General features: G+C 55.8%; 2 protein-coding genes across 4 annotated transcripts; one reads left to right on the top strand and one right to left on the bottom strand.

The window, feature by feature from the left end:
• The first annotated feature begins 175 nt into the window (after positions 1-175).
• Smg9 (SMG9 nonsense mediated mRNA decay factor) lies at positions 176-12,568 on the top strand. 3 transcript variants are annotated; one of them, XM_048329645.1, is made up of 14 exons: positions 176-488; positions 2,690-2,845; positions 3,870-3,944; positions 4,031-4,292; positions 4,384-4,481; positions 6,096-6,208; positions 6,873-6,984; positions 7,729-7,824; positions 8,087-8,172; positions 10,170-10,276; positions 10,652-10,759; positions 10,856-10,984; positions 11,116-11,260; positions 12,174-12,568. In XM_048329645.1, the coding sequence occupies exons 2-14, from the start codon at positions 2,696-2,698 to the stop codon at positions 12,250-12,252; spliced, it is 1,560 nt and encodes a 519-aa protein (XP_048185602.1). In that variant the 5' UTR covers positions 176-488; positions 2,690-2,695; the 3' UTR covers positions 12,253-12,568. The 3 variants fall into 3 exon arrangements, with proteins under 3 accessions (XP_048185602.1, XP_048185604.1, XP_048185601.1); XM_048329647.1 differs by having other exon boundaries at positions 177-316; XM_048329644.1 differs by lacking the exon at positions 176-488 and adding an exon at positions 1,465-1,485.
• A 667-nt stretch (positions 12,569-13,235) lies between these two features.
• Positions 13,236-14,678, bottom strand: Irgc (immunity related GTPase cinema). Its single transcript, XM_048329458.1, has one exon. It carries the CDS (start codon positions 14,631-14,633, stop codon positions 13,239-13,241), a length of 1,395 nt encoding a protein of 464 aa, XP_048185415.1. The 5' UTR covers positions 14,634-14,678; the 3' UTR covers positions 13,236-13,238.
• Positions 14,679-22,956: the final 8,278 nt, after the last annotated feature.

The raw sequence follows: 22,956 nt of genomic DNA, 5'->3' as shown, positions 1-22,956 counted from the left end.
CAGGCTAAACCATCCCTGAATCCTCGGCCATCACTCAGCCCGGGACATTGAAATCGCTCCATTCCCACCCCAGCCCGCCGACGTCATCTCCAGGGCACCGCCCCCGCCGCGCACGCGCACTGCGTACCGCGGCGCACTCCCACCTCCTTCCGGTAACACGCATGCGCTCCCGTCCGTCAGCGCCTGCTCACGCTGGGCGGGAGGAGGGGCCGCTCCCGCGCGCCTAGGCCGCAGCGCATGCGCAGGGGCCAGGACTTGATTTTTACTCTGCCGAAAGCGGTATCTCTTCCTTAGGTGTCGCTTCCGGGACGCCAGGGTCGGTTCCGGAGTGGTCGATGTCCGCTTTTTCTGTCTCTTTCACACTCCTAACCTTCCCAGACGCCATTAATTTGGCCAGCGGGCCCTGGTGGGAGCGCCCCGCCCCCCTCTATTCCTATCGCTGGAGAGCGCGCGCCGTACCCCAGCTAGCCAATCAGCGACCGCATTAGGTAAGGAGCCCTGGGGAGAGTCGCGCGCGTGAGGGGGCGTGGCCGAAGACGGAGCATGGTCGTGGCCACGCCCTCTGCCCCGCCTCCCTAATCCCGCCCCGACTGTTAAGCGGTGTCTGGGAGGCGGGTGGCGGGGGAACTGAGTTTGGGGGAGGGTTACTGTAAGGTTCAAGTGCTGTTTGGCGGGAAATTAGATTGGGAAAACATAAGTAATGTGCAAATCCATCCGGGGAGGGGCTCATAGATTGCCGCTCAAGTACTCTGCAAGTCTCTGCAACTCATGAAACAGGAACCATTTGTGCAAATACCTTGCAAACACTGTTTGCAAAGAATTTCCTGCCCAGGGAATGTGTCTACAGAAATTAGAATGGTGGTGTTCCCTGTGGGGGGAGCACACGCCCCCTCCCCCCACCGAGTAGCCTCTGTGTTTGGACTAGTGGGTAGATTTTAAATTCTGGGCTGTGACAAAAAGCCTATGTATTAGTAACCCGGGAATTGAGAGCATCTCTAAATAATTATCATCTCTAAATAACTACCGGAAAAAAGCCAGAATTGCACCTGTGGCTTAAGTGGTGGAGCACCAGCCTCGAGCAAAGCTCAGGGACAGCGCCTGGGCTCTGAGTTCAAGCCCCAGGACTGGCATTGAAAAAATATATATACAATTTGCAAACATTTAGCTTTTGGAAGATTCCCAAAAGGGGGTGTGTGAAGAGATACTTATTTTCTAAGAAAGTTCCTCCACTTCCCCCCAAAGAATGGGTAAATCAGATTTAAACAGGCACTTAAATAGACGATGGCTTTGTAAATTTCAGGGGGCCACCCCCAAAGGAGCTTGGAAGCCGCCCTGAGGGGTCCCAGATTGCCTTGCTGTTGTGCCCTGTGACTTCCTGGGACACTCACCTTAAGGGCTGTTAAGTAGACTGAGATCTTGAGGATGGTCATAGAAACCTTGGGGCCAGGGGCATTCATGGCCTGGGGAGGAGTTTCCCTTGGGTGTGTAAATGGACACTAAGTAGAGAAAAGATAAACAGACACTTAATTGCAGGGAAAGGACTCCCCAGCTCCAACCAGACACAATCAGCCATTTAAGCGTTGGATGAATCATCGTCCACAAGTGCTGGCTGGTGCCCCCCTTCTTATGATTGTCTGTCTGTGTCTGAAGGCCATCTCCAGCCCAGTGTGTAGTTGGGGGAGAGGTCACAGGTCATGGGGACGGGACTTCCGGTCTGGAGAGGTCCCTGGGGACCCTTGTGGAGGTGAGGCAGATCTGTAGCCATTACTGCAGGCCACGCCTCTCCGCCTCGACCATTCTTAGACTCTGCCCTTGGATTGAAGGGGGCATTGCCGGGTGCCCCTCAGACCTTGGAATTTGGGTAACTGGAGGAAAGAACAGACCTGGCCCAGAGGCCTGAGCTGAATGGAGGTTGGCCACCACTGGGGCCCTGTTGTCATTGAGTAAGTGAACACTCAAAGACCTTTCTAGGAGGAAGCACAGACACCTGGGAGCTTTCCGCAGAATACCTTACATAGGGATGATGAGACTTTTATTTTTTTGTTCTAGTACTTGGGCATCAATTCAGTGTCTGGGTGCTGTCCCTGAGCTTTTTCTGCTCAAGGCCGGTGCTCTACCACTTGAGCCACAAGCTCCATGTCCAGGTTTTTGTTGATTCATTGGAGAGATAAGAGTCCCTAGGATGGCAGGTGTGAGTGAGCCGCTGAAGTCCAGCCGGGTGGGGAGACATTTGAAGTGAAATTTGGAGTGCCAGGAGGGTGGAGCATGAGGAATAGAAGGTGGCCAGAGCTGGGCACCAGGGGCTCACACCTGTCATCCTTGCAGCTCAGGGAACTGAGATCTGAGGATCATGGTTCAAAGCCAGCCTAGGCAGCAAAGTCCATGAGACTAATCGCAGGTGAACCACTAAAGGTTACAAGTGGAACTGTGGCTCAGGTGGTAGAACACCAGTCTTAAGCACAAAAGGACAGTGCCTAGGACCAGTGCAAAAAAATAAAAAAATAAAAAGTGACAAGGTTCCCCAGTTCTAATAATCCCCGCCCCACGGGTGACAGGAATAGCCAATCAGAACAGCAGCAGTAGCCTTGAATGGCAGAGCCTGTGTTCTGCAGGGTGGGGTGGGCTGAGTGGAGCCAGAGGCCACCTGCCCTGATCCCCGTCCTGCCTTGACCCCTCTCTTGGTCTCTAGGGGAGCATGTCTGAGTCGGGGCACAGTCAGCCTGGGCTCTACGGGATGGAGCGGCGGCGGCGGTGGAAGGAACCGGGCTCCATTGGCCCCCAGAATCTCTCTGGGCCTGGAGGTCGGGAGAGAGATTACCTTGCACCGTGGGAAAGAGAGAGGCGGGTGAGTGTCTGGTGTGCAGCATTTGTGTCTCCACTGTGTTCCACAAGTGCCCAGCCAGGCACTGAGCCAGGGCTCAGCCCCCCACCCCCACCCCCAAGCTGGTTTTAGAAGCTCATTGGAGGATGAGAGTCTCACGGACTTTCCTGCCTGGCCTGGCTTTGAACTGTGATCCTCGGATCTCATTCTCCTGAATGGCTAGGATGGCAGGTATAAGCTAGGGTTAGAGGATTCAGTATTGGGGCGGGAACCATGTTAGGCAGGCTCTCTGTCACCGTGTGTGTGTGCGTGTGTGTGTTTGTGTGTGTGTGTGTTTCAAGACAAGGTCTTGCTATGTAGCTCCGCCTGACCTCAAACCCGATCATCCTCCAGCTTCCACTTCCCAGGTCTCTAATCTGGGATTACAGGTGTGCAGTACCATGCCTGGCTCTGCCTCCAGGCCTTCCTCTAGAGCTCTGCCCTACACCAGAGCCACTAGGCAAGGCAGAGGGAAGTTAACATCCTGCCCCTTTCTGGGCCATGAGATGACAAATCAGCCACTTGCTGGCCCATCCTTTTGAGCCCACAGCGTAAATGAAACCATTTCCGTGGAGATGTTGCCATCTTCCTACATCTCCCCATGAGCTTTAGCCCCTTCCCACCTTCCTCTGGGAACTATGACACTTCCAAGGTGGAAGAGTGAGCACAAGTCTAAAGCAAAAGAGCGCAGGGACCACGCCCAGGCCCTGAGTCCAAGTCCCACCACCACCAAAAGTGACTGGGAGAGGCATGGAGAGGCGGCCTGCCGGTACCCCCCTCCCCCTGTGGCTGGAGCTGGGCTGCTCCACCTCTGCTAGTCCTCAGGAGAGTCCACTGTGGGGAACCCCGTCCCCCCTTGCCCGTGCATCACCTCTGGGCTCCCGGGCACATGGCGAGGGTGGCCCTGAAGAGCGACTGAGCCTCCCTGTGTGTAGTGGGAGGCCGTGATGGCTGACGGGAGGCTGCGGCTGGAGGAGGGGGACAGGGTGACCGTCCTCCCTCTGCACAGGATGGCAGCGAGGACTCCAGCACAGCCATCATGCAGAAGACCCCCATCATCCTGTCCAAGCCTCCAGCTGAGCGGGTGAGTGGACACCCAGGAAAGGGGGAGCGGGGGGAGGGCCGGGGGAGGGGAGACCCCCACCACGACCTCCCTTCTCGCTCCCACAGTCCAAGCAGCCAGCCCCACCCACAGCCCCCGCCGCGTCCCCCGCTCCGGCCCCCCTGGAGAAGCCCATCGTGCTCATGAAGGCCCGGGAGGAGGGCAAGGGGCCCCCTGCCACGGGTGCCCCCACCCCCGAGGGCGCCGCCCCGCCCCCCGCCGCAGCCCCAGCTCCACCCAAGGGAGAGAAGGAGGGGCAGAGGCCCACGCAGCCCGTGTACCAGATCCAGAACCGGGGCATGGGCACGGCCGCCCCCACCGCCATGGACCGTGAGTGGGGGCCGCGCGGGGCCGGGCGGGAAGCCCCTCACATGCAGACCCTCACCTGGGCCTGTCCCCCCTCCCAACCCTGTCCCCGCAGCCGTCGTGGGCCAGGCCAAACTACTGCCCCCAGAGCGCATGAAGCACAGCATCAAGCTGGTGGATGACCAGATGAACTGGTGTGACAGCGCCATCGAGGTACTGACTCCCTGTCCCCCACACCCCTCCCTGTCCCCCACCCCACCCGCTGCTTCAGCCACAGCTGCAAGGAGAAGGCTTCGGGCCGTGCTGCCTGTTGAAATGCTTCCATGCTGCTGAGCCTTCTCAACAGCCAGGTATGGTGCTGCATGCCTGTAATCCCGGTATATGGGAGGGAGAGCCAGGAGAGCCACAAGTTCCAGGCCAGCCTGGGCTACACAGTAAGGTCCTATCCAAAAATGAAACTTTAAAACAAGCACACAAGGGTGTGCTGTCCCATCCATCCCAAATGCCCTGTGGAACACCCCCCACCCCCCCTCCCAGCCATCCCCTTGGCAGAACGCTCTCCCCCACCCCTCCTGAAGCAGCCCGCCTGCCGCCCCGTCCTGCTTTCCCTCCTGGCAGCCTGACCTGACCAGGACAATATGCCACCCCTCAAATTACCCACCTCGCTGCCTCTGTGTTCATATCAACTGAGGCCTTAAAAAGAAAATCCTAGGGCTGGGGATATGGCCTAGTGGCAAGAGTGCTTGTCTCGTATACATGAGGTCCTAGGTTCAGTTCCCCAGCACCACATATATAGAAAATGGCCAGAAGTGGTGCTGTGACTCAAGTGGCCCAGTGCTAGCCTTGAGCAAAAGGAAGCCAGGGACAGTGCTCAGGCCCTGAGTCCAAGCCCCAGGACTGGCCAAAAAAAGAAAAAGAAAAGAAAAGAAAATCCTAGAAACCAGCCCGGGCAAGAAAGTCTGTGAGACTCTTAACTCCAATTAACTGTCAGGAAACGGAAAGTAGCCCTGTGACAAAAGTGGTAGAGCGCTAGCCTTTAGCAAAAGCACTCAGGGACAGCGCCCAGGCCCTGAGTTCAAGCCCCATGACCACCACCAACAACAAAAAACCCGAGTGAGATTGTTGCACTTCCAAATTCAGGTCAGCCTCAAGCTTGCTTGGCAGGTGCACAACCACCTGCCATGCTGGGTCATGCCTCTGATTATTATTATTATCATCATTGTCATCATCATCATTAAAGCTCTTCCTTTGGTGCCAATGAGCAGAGCCTGGAGGCGTGCCTCTTCCGCCCCCTGGTGGTGGCCATCGGCAGTGCGGGTGACTCAAGCCTAAAGGCTCCTGAGAGCCCAAGATCAGGCCCGCATGTACTCAGTCACCACTCCCCTGGCCCAGCTCCTCTTCTCTCGGGCTACCTGGAGCAGGGGGCCTGCCAGGCGCTGCCCCGGGGTCCATCCTTGCCCAGGCTTGTCTTCTCTCCTGCCCACTTCCCCATGCCGGGTCATCAGTTCCTGCAATCGCAGTGGTTCCCCTCCTCCGTCCCCTCTCATCCCCTTGGTCCTCCTCCATCCTTTCTCATCCCCCGGCCCCCCAGATTCTGGAACGCAACAGCCTCTCTTCTACCTCCCTGCTCTCACCAGTGGCTGTTCTTTGGCCAGAACATTCCACGTAACCCTCCTCCTCCCACAAATGAGGGATTGAGTCCGTGGACATTTTTCTTTACTATCTAATAAAGGATGAGGCACACATTCCTCTGCCCCCCCATCACCCCGACCCCAGCCCCTGGAAGATCTGAAAGGCTCATGTCCCCCATGTCTCCCTCACCTGCAGTACCTGCTGGATCACACAGACATGCTAGTGGTCGGGGTCCTGGGCCTCCAGGGGACAGGCAAGTCCATGGTGATGTCCCTGTTGTCAGGCAACACCCCAGAGGAAGACCAGAGGTGAGGGTGTGTGGGGTGCTGGAGCGGGGGGGGAGGCAGGACCCCCGGGGGGGCACAGGAGGCCTGGGCATTGTGGTTGGTATTACCAAAGGATTCTGGGAAGTTGCTTTCCCTCCCTGGCTCTGATCGTCAGTGGGGGGTGGTGGGGTCACGGGGAATACAGAAAACAAGAGCACTAGTGTGCACTTTTGTAATCCCAGTTACTCAAGAGGCTGGGATCTGAGGATCATAGTTTGAAATCAGCCAGGGCAGGAAAGTCCAGGATATGCTTATCTCCATCTAACCACAAAAAAAAACACCAAAAACGGTAATGGGGTTGTGGCTCAAGTAGTAGAGTACCAGCCTTGAGTAAAAATGATCAAGGACAGTGACAAGGCCCTGAGTTCGAGCCCCAGGACCAGCACACATACAAATCTTATTTGAAGCCCCACCATTGGCAGTGTGTGCTCTTCAGCACTTCTGTGTCCTAGCTCTGTCAGCTGAGCTCAGGAGCTGAGTGGCAGGAGTGAAGTGTGGGGTACAAAGTGGCCCCCCAGGCACAGGTCCCATGAGGAGGCTGCATGGGCTGGCGAGGACCCCGCCTCTCTCCTCTCCCGGCCTCCACCCTTTGGGCAGCGAAGGCCAGGAACCGCCCTCAGCTCTCCCCTGCCCTCTCCCTTGGCAGGGCCTATGTGTTCCGGGCCCAGAGCGCCGAGATGAAGGAACGAGGCGGCAACCAGACCAGTGGCATCGACTTCTTCATCACGCAGGAGCGGATCGTGTTCCTGGACACACAGGTGCCGTCACCTCCCCCTCCTGCATGGGTGCGCCTGTGGCCCGGCCCAGGGTGTCCTAAGTCAGAACCTCGAAGGGGCCCCCAGACACACAGGGCACCCCGAGCAGGGCAGGTCTCCTTGCCAGGTTCTCCCTCCTCAGATGCTAGCTGATGATTTTCTGTGCACCGATGGTGTTTTCAAAGCCTCACAAGCTTCTCACTCACACAATTCATGTGTCCAATTTTATTTTATTATTTTTGTCGTTCATGGGGCTTGAACTTAGGGCTTGGACACTGTCCCTGAGCCTTTTTTCGCTCAAGGCTAGTGCTCTACTATTTTGAGCCACAGCACCACTTACGGTCTTGGAGTGGTTGTTGGAGATAAGAGTCTCATGGGGACTTTTCTGCCTGGGCTGGCTTTGAACCACAAACCTCAAATCTCGGCCTCCTGAGTAGCTAGGATTACAGGTGTGAGCCATCAGCGCCCAGGGGCCAATTATTCTTGACCCAAATAATTATCATAGCAAAGCTTTAAAAGCTTATGGAACAATGAATATCAACAAACATCATGAAGCATCATTAAGGGCCGCGACGCCTTCAAGTGAAGGGTAAATTTAGTAACACCCCCAGAGGGGAACAAGGGGGCTTTGAGAGACATCCTTGTGTCTAGCACCTTTCCTGGCCTGGTCTGGCTGCAGAGGACCTGGCCCTTGCTGACCCGGCCTGCCCCTTCTCCACGTGACCCTCCCCCCCTTGCTCCCTTCAGCCCATCCTGAGCCCCTCCATCCTGGACCACCTCATCAACAATGACCGCAAGCTGCCCCCCGAGTACAACCTTCCCCACACCTACGTTGAGATGCAGGTGAGCAGGGTGCCCGGCGGTGGTGGCGGTGGGGAACTGAGCCAGAGGGAGGGGACGGCTGGGAGGGCCGTCCCTGCCCGGTGTCACTGCATGCCCCGCTGCTGACCCACCTGTCCCCAGCGGGCCACCAGGGCCCAGCACGCAGCACGCACAGAGGACTGCCTTGTCCTGCGGCTGCTCCTGGCTGAGTCCTGCCTTCAGAATCCCCGGTTGGGGAGGGGAACCCCCCCCCAATTCCACCCTCTTTCCTGCCACCCCGCAGTCCCTGCAGATCGCCGCTTTCCTCTTCACCGTCTGCCACGTGGTGATCGTAGTCCAGGACTGGTTCACAGACCTCAGTCTGTACAGGTGAGAGGCTGGGGGGGGGGTCATGGAGTGAGTGGGGCAGGCAGGAAAAGAGGTCCCGGAACGGGAGGAGGGAGGAAGGGACAGAGGGAAGGGAGGAGGGAGGAAGGGCAAGCTGGGGTTAGGAAGCAGACACCCTGTAGGTCAAGAAGCCCTGGGTTTGAATCGCAGTCCCGGCTGGATGTGGCAGAGCTGTTGTGTGGGAGGTGGGGATGACACACACCTCACAGCCTGTGCCTGGTAGCGCCTGGTCCACAGAGAGCAGCCGGCAGTGTGGCTTGCTGCTTGGTGACAGTGGAGGTGGGTGGCAGGAAAGGAGGAGCTGGGGGCCGGGTGTCCTGGCCATGGCCTATCGCCACGCACACACCAGGATCCGGGATCATACGTATGGCAAGGGTCCTGGGCCTGAGTGTGCATGCCAGGCACTGAGGAGAGGGGAGAAGAAAACAGAGGGGGAGGCGGGCTCAGGGAGACACCGGGAAGAGCCTTGGTTTTGTACCAGGTGGCCCGTGGACCCTCTGGATGTCATGCTGGGGGGTGTGTATGTGAGCGTGTGCATGTGTATAAGTGACTGTGTGCACACGCGTGCATGTGTGCCCACATCCCGGCGGGCCCCGCTTTCCCCGGCCCTAGGTGATGGTTTGTTTCCTTCTCCATCCTGGGCAAATGGCGGGGAACAGCATACACTGATCAGTCGCGCATCTGGGACTTGTGCATAGATATTTAAAGCAGTTTGGTTCCTAACGGCCAGGATTGGAAGCCCCATCAACGTCTTTGACTGGGTGGCTCGACAGGGGACCTGGTACCTGAGGCAGTGGGGTACCACACAGTGCTAAGAGGAACAAAGCCCGGAGCTCTGAAAGACTAAGCGGTGTGGCAGGCTGCGCCCTGCTATTCCACCTGGGTGACACTGAGCCAGGACATGGTTGGGGGAGTGTGGCTTGGAGCCGGGCCACAGCTGGGAGAGGGCGGGGCAAATGCTGGAGTGGAAGGTGGGAAGTGGTTGGGCCAGGGAGAATGTTGTGGGTGGGGCGTGACAGGGGGCGTGGTCAGAGCTAGAGGAAGAGGGCCTGGTGAGGGGTTGTGGTCTCAGGAGGATGGAGGAGGCTGGGGGGGGGGGGGGTTATGTTGGGGCGTGTGGCCTCACAGTCACACCTTGGGTAGGACCCATCCCATGTCCCCCGCCAGAACCACGGAGCCCTCATGGGAGTTGTGGGTCTGGGGGGGCGTTGTTGCAGCATCTAACAGCGGTTGTGACATTTATTGTGACATGGGCACCCCTGTGGGGGTGCTGCCAGCAGGGCTGGGGGCAGCGCATGGAGGGCCAGGGGTCTGTGGAAACTCAGCTTGCTGGGAACCTACAGCTGTTTGAGAAGTTAAAACTTGTTTTTGTTTCTTTCGAGACCCAGGCTAGTCTCAAACCCTCGTCTTCCTCCCTTTACCCTCCCACGTAAATGGGACTACAGTAGGTCCAGCCACCACACCCAGCCACTTTCTTTAAAAGAAAAGGAAAAGGAGGGGATGGTAAATTCTCTTAGAACGTTCACACAGAGCTAGGCAGGCACTGGTGGCTCAGGCCTGCCATCCTGACTACTCAGGAGACTGAGACCTTTGAGTGGCTGGACATGGGACCTGGGCCCTGAGACAGTGGGGTTCTAGTTCAAAGCCAGCCAGGGCAGGAAAGTCCATGAGACTCTAACTTCCAGTTAACCACCAGAAAACCAAAAGTGGCGCTGTGGCTCAAGTGGTAGAGCGCTAGCCTTGAGCTGAAGAGCTCAGGAGCAGCTCCCAGGCCCAGAGTTCAAGCCCCACAACCACCAACAAAGAAGTTTCCCACAGTTCTCATTGGTCCAGTGTTGGTCTGGGGTGGTTGTGTCTGACCTCCTTCACATGGTATGAGGGGCATCTGTGGCTTTCATGAAACTCTTAGGGTGGCCTCTTTCTGGGCTGGGGGTCAGGGGCTGCGGAACAGGAGCCTCACCTATTCCTCTGCACCCCAGGTTCCTGCAAACGGCGGAGATGGTGAAGCCCTCCACCCCGTCCCCCAGCCATGAGTCCAGCAGCTCCGCGGGCTCCGAGGAAGGCACCGAGTACTACCCACACCTGGGTAGGAGCTGTTCCGGGGCTAGAGGGGGCGGCAGCCGGAGGAACCGGGGAGCAGGCAGTGGGATCTGGAAGCAGCACTTTGGAGAGTTGTGAGGGGGAAGGGAAGCAGCCCAGCTCAAGCCATCGGGTCTGGGTGCTGCCCTGCCTACTGCGGCCCTTCCTGTGGGGAAGTGGGTGCTGGGCTGACCTAGTGGGCTTCCCCGCCCCCTCCCACCCCCCCAGCCTGCAGCACCCCTGGGCCTCCCGTCCTGTCCTGATTTCCTGGCTGTTTCACCTGAGGGTAGAAACCAGGCCTTGCCGCTGAGTACCCCCGCAGATGATGGGGTGAGCGAGGGGAGGCCAGCCTCATACCTGTGGCCTTCCCCCCTCCCCCCAGTCTTTCTGCAGAACAAGGCTCGCCGCGAGGACTTCTGTCCCCGGAAGCTGCGCCAGATGCACCTGATGATCGACCAGCTCATGGCCCACTCCCACCTGCGGTACAAGGGTGAGCCCCCTGTGCGCGCGTGCGCACACACATACACGCGCACGCCATGCCCCACCCACAGCCCAGGGCCCACAGGCTAACCGCATCCTCCCACAGGGACCCTGTCCATGCTTCAGTGCAACGTCTTCCCGGGGCTGCCACCCGACTTCCTGGACTCCGAGGTCAACCTGTTCCTTGTGCCCTTCATGGACAGCGAGGCGGAGAGTGAGAACCCGCCCAGAGCAGGTGCCCTTGCTGGGGAGAGGGGGACGGACACCTGTCCCCAGGGTGGTGGGGGGCCCTTTCTTGGGGGCCTGTTTCAGTTTTGGAGAGCTGGCCTAGGGCTGGACTCAGTGGTGCACACCCCAATTTTGCAGGGCCCGGTTCCAGCCCACTTTTCTCCCTGCTGCCTGGGTACCGAGGCCACCCGAGTTTCCAGTCCTTGGTGAGCAAGCTCCGGAGCCAGGTGATGTCCATGGCTCGGCCACAGCTGTCCCACACCATCCTCACCGAGAAGAACTGGTACGATGGGGCTGGGACTGTGGCTTAGCAGTAGAGCACTTGCCTGGCATGCATGAAGCCCTGGGTTTGATTCCTCAGCACCACATACACAGAAAAAGCCAGAAGTGGCTCAAGGAGTAGAGTGCTAGCCTTGAGCAAAAGCAGCTCAGGAATAGTGATCAGGCCCTGAGTTCAAGCCCCAGAACCAGAAAAAAAAAAAAAAAAAAGAAAGAAAGAACTGGTAAGAGCCTGTACGAGGGCTCTGTGTGACCTTACCTTTCTGGAACTTCCTGGAACTTTCTGGAACAGTGGAAATGGCTGCTGTCCCATAGGCCCCTATCCTGTAGATGGCCTGCTGCCACAACAAAGCACTTGCAGTCCTGACTAGCCAGCGCTGTAGGTCTTGTCAGATGTTTCTAGGGGAAAGTTAAGCCCAAAGAAAATGTCACAGCAGAGTCATCCACCTTGGCATGGTTAGGTGCCACCTGGCTGGGAGCCAGGCCCAGGACGTCAAGTGAAGCGTGGAGGTTGGTTTCTGAGGTCCTGCAGTCAGCTCTGTCCCTCATAATCCTCACCCTGCCCCTCCCCACTGCACCCATCCACCCTGTGCCACTGGGCATCGGTGTCTGGGGCCCCGAGCAACTGGGTCCTGGACACCTCCTCCAGGGAGTCAGGTTTGGAAGCGGGGCTGTGTGGCCTGCAGGGGCAGGGCTTGGGGGCACATGGGGTGTCTGTGGAGGCCACAGGGCCTCCAAGGTGGGGCCCAGGAACCACCTGCATGCCTGGCATCTTCAGGTGAGCGTTCTGTGTCCCCCCGTCAGTGGCACTGGGCCTCCTGGTGACCAAGTCATGCTGGATGGGATGTGGGCCTCAGTTTCCCACCCATCCAGGGCCGGTGCTCCAGGCCGCCCTGACCACCCCCGGCTTCTCGCAGGTTCCACTACGCCGCCCGCATCTGGGACGGGGTGAAGAAGTCCTCCGCCCTGGCAGAGTACAGCCGCCTGCTGGCCTGAGGCCCGGGGACAACACAGTGTGGCAACATGCAGGGGCCTCGGTGGACGGCCTGGGAGCGGCGAGGTGGCCACGTGGGCCAGAGGTGGTTGGCGACGTCCCCGTCCAGGGCAGATCGGAGAGCCAGTGGGGAGGGGATGGCTGCTCACGGGGTGACTGCAGAGATCGCACCCCAGCCCAGGTGGAGCAGCCCACCCTGAGCCCCACAGGGTCGGCAGGGGAGGGGCCTCAGGGTCGTCTTGGGGAAGGCCCAGCCGCCCCTGGAGGTGAGGCAAGTGGACACCATCAGGTGGTGCAAATAAATGTTGTTCAAGCCTGCTCATTCGCCTTTCTTCACAAGCGTGTGCACACACAGACACACGCCGCCGCCACCCTGGGAAGTGGGGTGGTTCCTTGGCCCCTCACCCCCAGCCCCCTTCCTATCAGTGTTAGCAGGGCCTGCCCTGCTCCAACCTCAGTACCCGAAACCCAGCCTCGGGTGCTGCTGAACACACCTCACCTGTCAGGTGCCACACAAGCTCTCAGCCTTTGCCAGTTCCCCTCCAAGGAGGCCCCCTCCTCCCCACTGGCCCTGCCCGCCATCACCCACTGCAGAGGAGCAGCCTCATCTGTCCCCTCCTCCCCCAACTCCTCAGCTTCTGGTCCCATCCCAGGAGTTCCAGAGCACACTGCAGCTGGAGCCAGTGAGCCATGGCTTCCCATCTTGGCACCAGGCCTGTGCTGTCCTGGCACAGAGATCCCCCCCAGGTGTTGCCACCAAGGAGTCCTGTGCCCATCACCGCGCCATGACCTGCCCACACCCCCAGACTCAGTTCCCACCCCATTCAAATGTGTGCCCCCACCCAGCTGGGATATCAGCGTCTCCACACACACACACCCCATGCTCCTTCTCTCCCCCCCCCCCCCAAAAATGACACTGGCTCAGTCTGATTGCAGATGGGTTTTAAGGCTCGGTTTGGGGGTGAGGGGTGGGGGTGGGGCTGCACTTTTATTTCTCTTCTGTCAAGTCACGTCTCTTCCAACTTTCAAGAATGTACTTGAGAAGAAGGCCCAGCTTCCTGCGGGTGGAGAGCGGGGCGTCCTCGCTGCACCCCTCTCCGGGTCCCCGCTTCTCCACACCACTGTCACCGGCAGCATCCAAGCTGACCTCCGCCTGGGGCTCGTCCTCTTCCAGGGCCTTGATGCGCACGCGCTGTGCGTCCTCGGCCATCTCGTTGAGACAGCCCTGCAGCATGGTGTACACAGTGCCAAAGCTGATGCCCCCAGCCACCAGGGTCCCGAACACAGGGATGCCCCTCTCAAAAGCGCGGGCCACCCGCATGGCGCCATCAGACGACTGGGAATAGAGTCTCAGGACAGTTTCTGGCGAGACCTCGTTGGCCAGCGGGGAGCGGATGACAGAGCGCAGGTCTCCCGCCTGCTTGCCCACCTGCTCGGCCAGCTTGGCCAGCGAGTCGTCGTCCAGGCCGAAGCTGCGATGGTACCCACGTAAGGAGCGGATGAGGAGGGCGTCGTCATACGCAGCAGCCAGGCCGGGCACGGGCAGGGCCTGGATGACCCCGGAGACCAAGGCTGTCTTCAGTACCTGTTCTTGAAGCATGTCCTTTTTCTTCTGCAGGGCCTCCAGCGAGATATCGGGCAGAGACAGGAGGCCCGCGTGGCGCCGGTGGGCCGGGAGATCGTGTTCCCAGGTGGCCACGAGCATGGGGAAGTCGTAGCGGCCCGGGAACAGGTTAGACACCAGGAAGATGCGGGGGTCGTTGATGCCCACCGCCCGCAGGCGATCGGCGCAGTGCTCTCGGATCTCCTGCAGGACCATGCTCTCGCTGAAGCCCGAGGGCCTCTGGGAGCGCGTGGCCGCCAGGTCCTCGTCCACTTTGGTGCGCACGAAATAAAACTTCTTGCCCTGGCGGAGGATCTCGGAGGCCAGGCGGGTCTCCACGGCCCCGCAGCGCCGGGCGGACACCAGGAGGAAGAAATCGTACCGGCCAAAGTCCACCTGCTTCAGGTATTTATCAGCTGGGCAGCCTGGACACCCGGCCCCAGGCAGGTCCCACAAGGTGACGTCGGGAAACTGGGGGTGCGGGTAAGGCGAGGGTTGCATTGTGGTCTCCACCACCCCCGTGAGTGCCGCACCGGGGTCTTCGGCCCCCAGGCCACGCAAGGCATTGATGAGGGACGACTTGCCGGCCCCGGACTCGCCCGTGACGCCCACCTCCAGCCGGGAGATCTCGGAGGACGCGAGCAGCTCCCGGAGGCGGGACGCGGCCTGCGGGATGTCGCCGGACTCAAAGGCCGAGCGTAGGGCCTCCAGCTCTTCCTTGGTCATGAGAATGGTGCTGTCCTCCTCGCCAGACACCGCAGGCAACTTGGACGTAGCCATGGTGACCAGTGGGGTCAGAGCACTGGGTGAACACGGGGGAGAGTCTGCGTCTGGGGAGAAAGGTGGGGGGAGGGAGGGGTCTGGATGTGGGATGGGGAACCTGGGGTACACATGACCCGGGTGGTTAACTTGCTGTGTGATATAGGAAGAACCTCCCCAGTTTGCCTTTTTGTTTGTGCCAGTCCTGGTGCTTGAACTCAGGGCCTGGGCACTGTCTCAGAGCTTCTTTGGCTCAAGGCTAGCACTCTACCACTTTGACCCACAGCACCACTTCCAGTTTTCTGGTGGTTAATTAAAGATAAGAGTCCCCTGGACTTTCCTGCCTGGGCTGGCTTCAAACCGGGATCCTCAGATCTCAGCCTCTTGAGTAGCTAGGATGACAGGCGTGAGCCACCAGTGCCTGGTTTGATTGTTTTCAATTTTGAGTAACGGGCATTTTAACTGAGCTGCTAGCTGAGATTCGGCTGGGGTGGGGTCTATGAGGTAACCTAGAAATGAGATCAGTTTTGAGGGGAAGCATGAGCCCTGTGAGGTCCTGTGCTCAGAGTGCCCAATTCTTGACTTAATAATACCCTGCATCTCCAAACCAGCAGCTCACACCTGTCACCCTAGCTACACAGGAGGCTGAGATATGAGGATCATGGTTCAAAAGCCAGCCTGGGAAGGAAAATCTGTGAGACACTAATCTCCAATGAACCACCAGAAAACTGAAAGTAGTCCTGTGGCTCAAGGGATAGAGCACTAGCCTTGAGCCAAAAAAGCTCAGAGATAGTGACTAGGCCCTAAGTTCAAGCCTGAGTACCAGCACACACAGACATACAACAAAAATTAAAATTCAGATAAATAAATCTGGGAGCTGGTTGCTCATGCCTATAATCCTAGCTACTCAGGAGGCTAAGATCTGAGGGTCTCAGTTCAGAACCAGCTGGGGAGGGAAAGAGCGTGAGACTCATCTCTGATAAACCACCAGAAAACCAGAAGTGGTGCTGTGGCTCCAAGTAGTAGAGTGCTAGCCTTGAGCAAACGAGCTCGGGGACAGTGCCCCAGACCCTGAGTTCAAGTCCCAGGACTGACAAAGAAAAAAGAAAGAAAGAAAGAAAGAAGAAAGAAAGAAAGAAAGAAGTAGAACTGTGCGTCAAAGTGGGAGTGTGCTAGACCCTATCTGAAAAATAAACAAAAATGACCATGAAAATGGCCATAAGTAGTAGAGTACCTGCCTAGGCAAGTGCGAAATCGTGAGTTCAAATCCCCATACTACTCAAAATAAGCAACAGCAATAACAAAAAATCCAGCACCTGGGACGTAGCAGGCGCTGGGATTTTAGCATCACCCATCATGATGAATATTCTGTTAATGGCCTGTGACTTTGAGGAAGCTTTTCCTGAGCCCCAGCCACCACTTCTATATTCTGGGTGACCCTCCCCCCCTCCCCACACACACACCCAGGTCCAGGGATGTTTCCTTCACCCCTTTCTCCCCACCCGCTCCCGCACCCGCTCCCTAACCCACCTCAGGTGGCCTGGGAAAGGTCCTGGCAGCAAGGGGGCAGACAAGTCAGTGATCTTGGGGTTGGAATTAGGGCTGAGGGGTCAGGTTTGGGAACTTCCCAAGTCCTCCAGGCTGTGCGCACCCACCAGCAGGGCGCAGGTGGCCAGCCCTGGCCGCGGGGACTCACCTGCCCTGCAGGCTCTCCCTCTGCCCTCACACTAGCCCCACTGGTGGGGTCTCCACCCCTGTGAGCCCCACATCACATTCAGTTGCTAGGACCCATTGTATGGTCAAGTGGCAGCTGATTGGTCAGCCAGGCTTGGTCTCATAATACAATCCTGGCGTCGGGGGCGGGGCCTGGGCGCGCAGGGGGCCGGGCTTCAGTGAGTCCGGGAGGCCAGGCCTCCATACTAGGTAGACCAGGAGAAAGCTTTCTAAATTCTCCCAGGTCTCCATCACACCCCAAGATAAAGTCACATTCTGCAACCTGGCCTGGGGTGCCCAGTGGCTCACGTTTGTAATCCTAGATACTCAAGAAGCTGAGATGTGAGGATCCTGGTTCCAAGCCAGCCCCGGAAGACATATCTGTGAGATTCATTTCCTGTTAGCCAGCAAAAAGCAGGAAGTGGAGCTGTGGTTCAACCCTGAGCAAAACAAATAGCTAAGTGAGTGAGAGGTTGAGGCACTGAGTTCAAGTCCCAGTGCCATAATGCACGCGCGTGTGCGCACGCACACATGCACACACACAGCACAGCCTGACCTTCATCTCTAGGCCTGGCCCTGCTGGACAGTCCACCCAGGAGTTTCCAGGTGCCCCATTCACTTGCCGCCTCTGTGCAGACTTACATGTCCCACAAGCTCTGAGGGTTGAGATTTAGCTTGGCCAGCGCTGAGTGAAATAAGAGAAAAATGTTGGAGCGGTCCAGGTGTTAATCCACCCACTCTGACCCTGGTCAGCATAAGCCAGAAGGAAGAGGGCTCTGGGCAGCAGCCACACCCCAGCTCAGCCTTCCCCTCCCTTGCCTGGATTTTTCTTTTTTATAAATAGGTGTGAGCTACTAGTGCCCAGCCTTCGTTTTTACTAAGATTTTTATTGTTATTATTACTATTTTTTCTTGCCAGTTCTGGAGCTTGAACTTGGGGCCTGGGAACTGTCCCCAAGCCTCTCTGTGCTGAAGTCCAGCACTCTACCACTTGAGCACAGTGCCACATCTGACTTTTTCTGTTTATGTGGTACTGAGGACTTGAACCCAGGGCTTCATGTGTACTAGGCAAAAGCACTCTACAGCTAAGCCATATTCTAAGCCCTTACTAAGTTTTTCTTTTTCTTTTTTGTTTGGGGGGGGGGTGTCAATCATGGAGCTTGAACTCCGGGGCCTGGGTGCTGTCCCTGAGCTCTTTTGTTCTAGCACTTTGAGTCATAGTGCCACTTCCAGTTTTCTGGTGGTTAATTGGAGATTAGAGTTTCACAGACCTTCCTGCCCAGGCTGGCTATGAACCATAATCCTCAGATCTCAGTCTCCTGAGTTGGAGGATTATAGGTGTGAGGCACTAGCACTCAGCTTCTTTGCTATTTTCATACATCGCTCACTCCTTATCCCCTCTCCATCTCTTCCTGGTTCTCTTCTCCTCAAATTATAATTGTTATTGCCGATGTTGACTTCTTGCTTTTGAGACAGGGTTGTGCTTTGTAGCCCCAGCCAGCCTCCAACTCACATCCTCCTACCTCAATTTCCTAAGCACTAAGATTAAATGTTGATACTACCTCATTCAATTTTAGTAAGTATTTTTGCTGTGTCAAAAGATTTCCTGAGGGCTGGGAATATGGCCTAGTGGCAAGAGTGCTTGCTTCCTATACATGAAGCCCTAGGTTTGATTCCCCAGCAGCACATATACAGAAAATGGCCAGGAGTGGCTCTGTGGCTCAAGTGGCAGAGTGCTAGCCTTGAGCAAAAAGAAGCCAGGGACAGTGCCCAGGCCCTGAGTCCAAGGCTCAGGACTGGCAGAAAAAAAAAAAAAAAAAAGATTTCCTGAGTTTGTAATTCTAAGAACATTTGTGAAATAATCGCCTTCAGGAGTGTTGTAACAATTTCTACTTCCCCTAGACAAGTGTCTGTTTTCTAGCATCTCAGCAACCCATGGAGCCTCAAATCCTGCGTTGTTGTTGTTATTATTTTGTGCCAGTCCTAGGGCTTGAACTCAGGGCTTGTGTGCTGTCCTGAGCTTTGTGCTCAAGCCTGGCACTCTACCACTTGAGCCATACCTCCACTTTTTGGTAGTTCATTGGAGATAATAATCTCATGGATTTTCATGTCCCAGGCTGGCTTTGAACCACTATCCTTATTGATCAGGCTCCTGAGTAGCTAGGAAGACAGGTGTGAGCCACTGGTGCCGGCTTCCTGCTTGATTTTTTGCCCCTTGAGAATTGTGGGCAGGGCAGGGCTGGCCACCAGTGGTATTTCCAGTTTTATTTCTAATGTGGCATGGATTCTAAGCCAGTATCTCAGAAAGTATACCAAGTTTCACTAGGACCCTTTCGCCACTGGGAAGCGAGCCCCAGCCCAGGGCCTGCAGATGAGGAAAACGTGGCTTCCTTGCGGAAGGTGCCAGCATGGCATCATGGCTGAGGGCCCACACGTGAGCAAAGTCACCATCTCAGTCTGGGCTGCTATGGCAAAATTCCATAAGCCAGGTGGCATCTAAAGGATGTAGCCAGGGCTGGGAATGTGGCTTAGTGGCAGAGTGCTTGCCTAGCATGCATGAAGCCCCGGGTTCTAGTCCTCGGCACCACATACACAGAAAAGGCTGGAAGTGGTGCTGGGGCTCAAATGGTAGAGTGATTGGTAGCCTTGAGCAAAAGAAGTTCAGGGAGAGTGTCCGATCCCTGAGTTCAAGCCCCAGGACTCTCATTCTCTCCCATCTCTACTCTCTTTCTTCTCTCCTCTGTCTCTGCCACTGAAGCCATGTCTCTTCTGTCCTCTTCCTTCTGGTCCCTTGCTGTTAGTTGCTTGTCTTTCCAGCTGGCATTCTGTCCTCCCTTCCCTCACTTCCTGCCTGTCTCACCTGCTTCTGTACAAATCCTGCCTCCCTCAAGCCCAAGAGGCCCCCCGAAACTCTAAACCTTGCCCAACAGCCCAGCCAGAGGCCAGGAGCTGGGTGAGGCCCAGGTGAGTCATAGCGAGGTGGAAAGGAGCATTCCTGTCGCTTCTCTGCTGTGCCTGGGCCCTGACACAGACTCATCCCCACCTTCCACACGTCACCCGGACCTACAGGTGTGTGTCACCAGAGAAAAAGCCCAAAAGAGTCATGGGGAGCAGAAGTGGGGTCAGAAACAGCCAGGGAGACAGAGAGAGGGGATGACAGACGGACAGATGGGAGAGGCCAAGGCAGAAAACAAACCCAGGCCACAAAAAGACAAGTTGGGTGTTGGTGGGTGGCCTACGCCTGTCATCCTAGCTATTCAGGAGGCTGAGATGTGAGGATCGTGGTTCAAAGCCAACCTGAGCAAGAAAGCCAGTAATACTTTCTTTTTCTTTTTTTGCCAGTCCTGGGGCTTGAACTCAGGACCTGAGCACTGTCCCTGGCTTCTTTTTGCTCAAGGCTCTACCACGAGGCACAGCGCCACTTCTGGCTTTTTGTATATATGTGGTGCTGAGGAATTGAACCCAGGGCTTCATGTATACGAAGCAAGCACTCTACCACTAGGCCATATTCCCAGCCCAGCCTGTAATACTTTTATCTTCAATATACCAACAAAAAAGCCAGATGTGGAGCTGTGGCTCAAGTGGTAAAGTGCTAGCCTCGCACGAAGCTATGAGTACAAGAGAGAGAAATAGAGAAATAGAGAAAGAGAGAGAGAGAGAGAGAGAGAGAGAGAGAGAAACACCAGGGAAATACAGGGAAACAGGAGCCAAAGAGAAGAATGAAGACTGACACAGAAGAGGGAAGAAGAGAAAGGATATGAGGAAGCCAGAGACATCGAGGCAAGTGAATAATTCCAGGAAACAGCCGTCATTCTTTAAATAAAAGAAGAAATTGTGCCAGAAAGTCATGCGCGCTCAACTGAAAGTGGGAACTGGGACTGCATGGAAACACAAGCTCCCCTCCCCCCCGGGCCACAACCCAAGCACCCTCATCCCAGCTACCCCAGGTTTCATTTCACTGGTGGGAACACCAGGGAACCAGGAGCCAAGTGGAGGTTTCCACACCTGCCTGCACCACCCACACCCCAGCTCCCCTCCTCTCCCCTCACGTCACTGGCCTCTTCCCTCTTCCTGCCCAGCACAGGAAGGGACCTAGTTTTCCAGAAAAGCATTGGGAAGGCGGAGGCCTCTCAGCACAGAGGTCCGTATTTGCTCGTGGTGACTCAGCCCGAGTGGCCCACACCTGCGTGGCAGGGGCTGACCTCAGACTTCGTTACATGTGTCCAGTCCTCTGTCATTCCAGGAAGGGGAAACACAGGCTCAGAGTCCAGAGCTGGAGCCACAAGGGCGATCCTGGTTACCGTTTTACTGAGTTAGTACTATATCCCACGCCTGTGGCAAGAATCACAGGTATGGTGGTTTTTCTGGTTTGTGTGTGTGTGTGTGTGTGTGTGCCAGCCTGGAATTTGAACTCAGGTCCTGTGTGTGTGTGTGTGTGTGCGTGTGTATAAGCTGGCACTCGGGGCCTCTCACTTCTACTTAGCTTTTCCTCTCCACCACTTCACCCACATCTTCATTTCTGGTTTATTTGGTGGTTAGCTGGAGATAGAAGTCTCTCAGATTTGTCTATCTAGGCTGGCCTCAAACCTCAATCCTCAGATCTCAACTTCCTGAGTAGCATGAGATGCCAGTGACAGGCTGAATTTTTGTTTTGTTTTGAGACAGGGTTTTGCTGTGTGCCCAGGCAAGCCTCGAACTCCAGTTCCTCCTTCTCAGCTGGGCACCCACACTGGCAGATACAGCAGTGAAGAGCTGGAATCAAATCATCCCACACACTGGGCCAGCACCCACAATCTTAACCATGGCTCTCTCTGCACCTCTTAGGAGAGAAGATATTTTTGTAACTCATCTTAAAAACATTAGCTTGGGCTGGGAATATGGCCTAGCGGTAAAGTGCTTGCCTCATATACATGAAGGCCTGGGTTCAATTCCTCAGCACCACATATATAGAAAAAGCCAGAAGCGGTGCTGTGGCTCAAGCAGTAGAATGCTAGCCTTGAGCACAAAGAAGCTCAGGGACAGAGCTCAGCATACATCCACACATACCCACACCCACACACAAAATTATCAGCTCAAGGTTAATTATTCCTGTATAAGTAGCTACTCCTCAGCCACTCTTAGCCCAGATTTCATCACTCAGATTCCTCCTCACGGCCTTTGCACTGGCTGCTTTCTTTTTCTGGAAAGGATGTCCTTCATGTTACCAGGCTTCTTTCTTCCAATGTCACCTGCTTGGGGTGGTGGGTTCTCCAGATTATCTCCCCTAAAACGGCTCCCATGTTACTCATACCCCTTTACCTCCTTTCAGCCTGCTTTGTTTCCTCAGCTTTGCTTATCAAGGACAAGGGAAAGGTTAGAGAACAAAAATCCACTTTCCACCCTCAGCACCACAGGATGGTGGCTTTGCTTGGCTTCTCGCTGTGTCCCCAACTCCTAGATCAGTGTCCAGCACCAAGGATACCCTTGGTAAAGGCTGTAAGAATTTGTTCCTATTCTGGTCAGCCCTTATTTGATGCATTTTCCACGTGTGACAATACTGGGACTGGCTGAGTGTATCGGGACACACAGACTATTTTACCTTTGGTATTTTATTCTATTTTATATTTTTCCTCCCCTCTAATTCTGACAAGACTTGAACTCAGCCCCTCAGGCAAGCAGTCAATCACTTGAGCCACACCCCTCTCTCTCCCTTTTTATTTAGTCCTAGGGCTTGAACTCAGGGCTTGGGCACTGTCCCTGAGCTCTTTTGCTCAGGGCTAGCACTCTACCACTTGTCACAACCACTTCTGGCTTAAAAAAGAAATTTCTTTATTGTTAAAGTGATGTACAGAGGAGTTATGGTTTCATACATAAGGCAGTGCATACATTTCTTATCCAACTTGTTACCTCCTCCCCCATCCCTCACCCCTTCCCCCTTCTCCATTTCTACCCCCGCCCCACTTCTGGCTTTTGAGTGGTTAATTGGAGATGAGTCTTATGGGGACTTTTCTGCCCAGGCTGGCTTTGAACCATGATCCTCAGATCTCAGACTCCCAAGTAGCTAGGATTATAGGCGTGAGCCACTGGCACCTGGCAAACTTGATGTAATTAATACAAATATTTGAGTTTCTTTCTTTCCTCTTTCTCCCTCCTTTCTTTATTCCTTTGGGGAAAGAGTCTCAGCTGAGGCTGGCATTCACCTCCCACCTTACCCAAGCCTTCCAAGTGCTGGGATCACAGACTGGCAGCATCCTGCCCAGCTTTTTTGTTTTGCTTTTATTTTCTTCTAAAGCATTTGAAAGACACTAATATCATTCACGCCTAAATATTTCACTGAGTGTTTTATTTATTTTAAATAAAAACAATCTCCTTTACAAAACCACAGTGGCTTTCCCACAACAGTAGGTGGTCTCTCCTTTGGGGACTGAAATGTTTCAAGGCAGATGACAGCTGTTTTGTCACATCCCCAAATTTCAGGTCCTGTCGCTAAGCAATAATGACAGCTGTTGGTGTGTGTGTGTGTGTGTGTGTATGTGTGTGTGTGTGTGTTTAACTCAACCACAAGGCCAGCATCGCATTCCCCTCACAATATTAACAAAAATCCTAACACTAGTAATCATCTTTCTCTAGACAAGGTTTGGCATCTCGGAGGA

This window comes from Perognathus longimembris, chromosome 20, assembly GCF_023159225.1.
Source record: "Perognathus longimembris pacificus isolate PPM17 chromosome 20, ASM2315922v1, whole genome shotgun sequence".
Classification (NCBI taxonomy): domain Eukaryota; kingdom Metazoa; phylum Chordata; class Mammalia; order Rodentia; family Heteromyidae; genus Perognathus; species Perognathus longimembris.
Note: the sequence above shows the minus strand (reverse complement) of the source record. Positions and strands in the feature narration are given on the sequence as shown.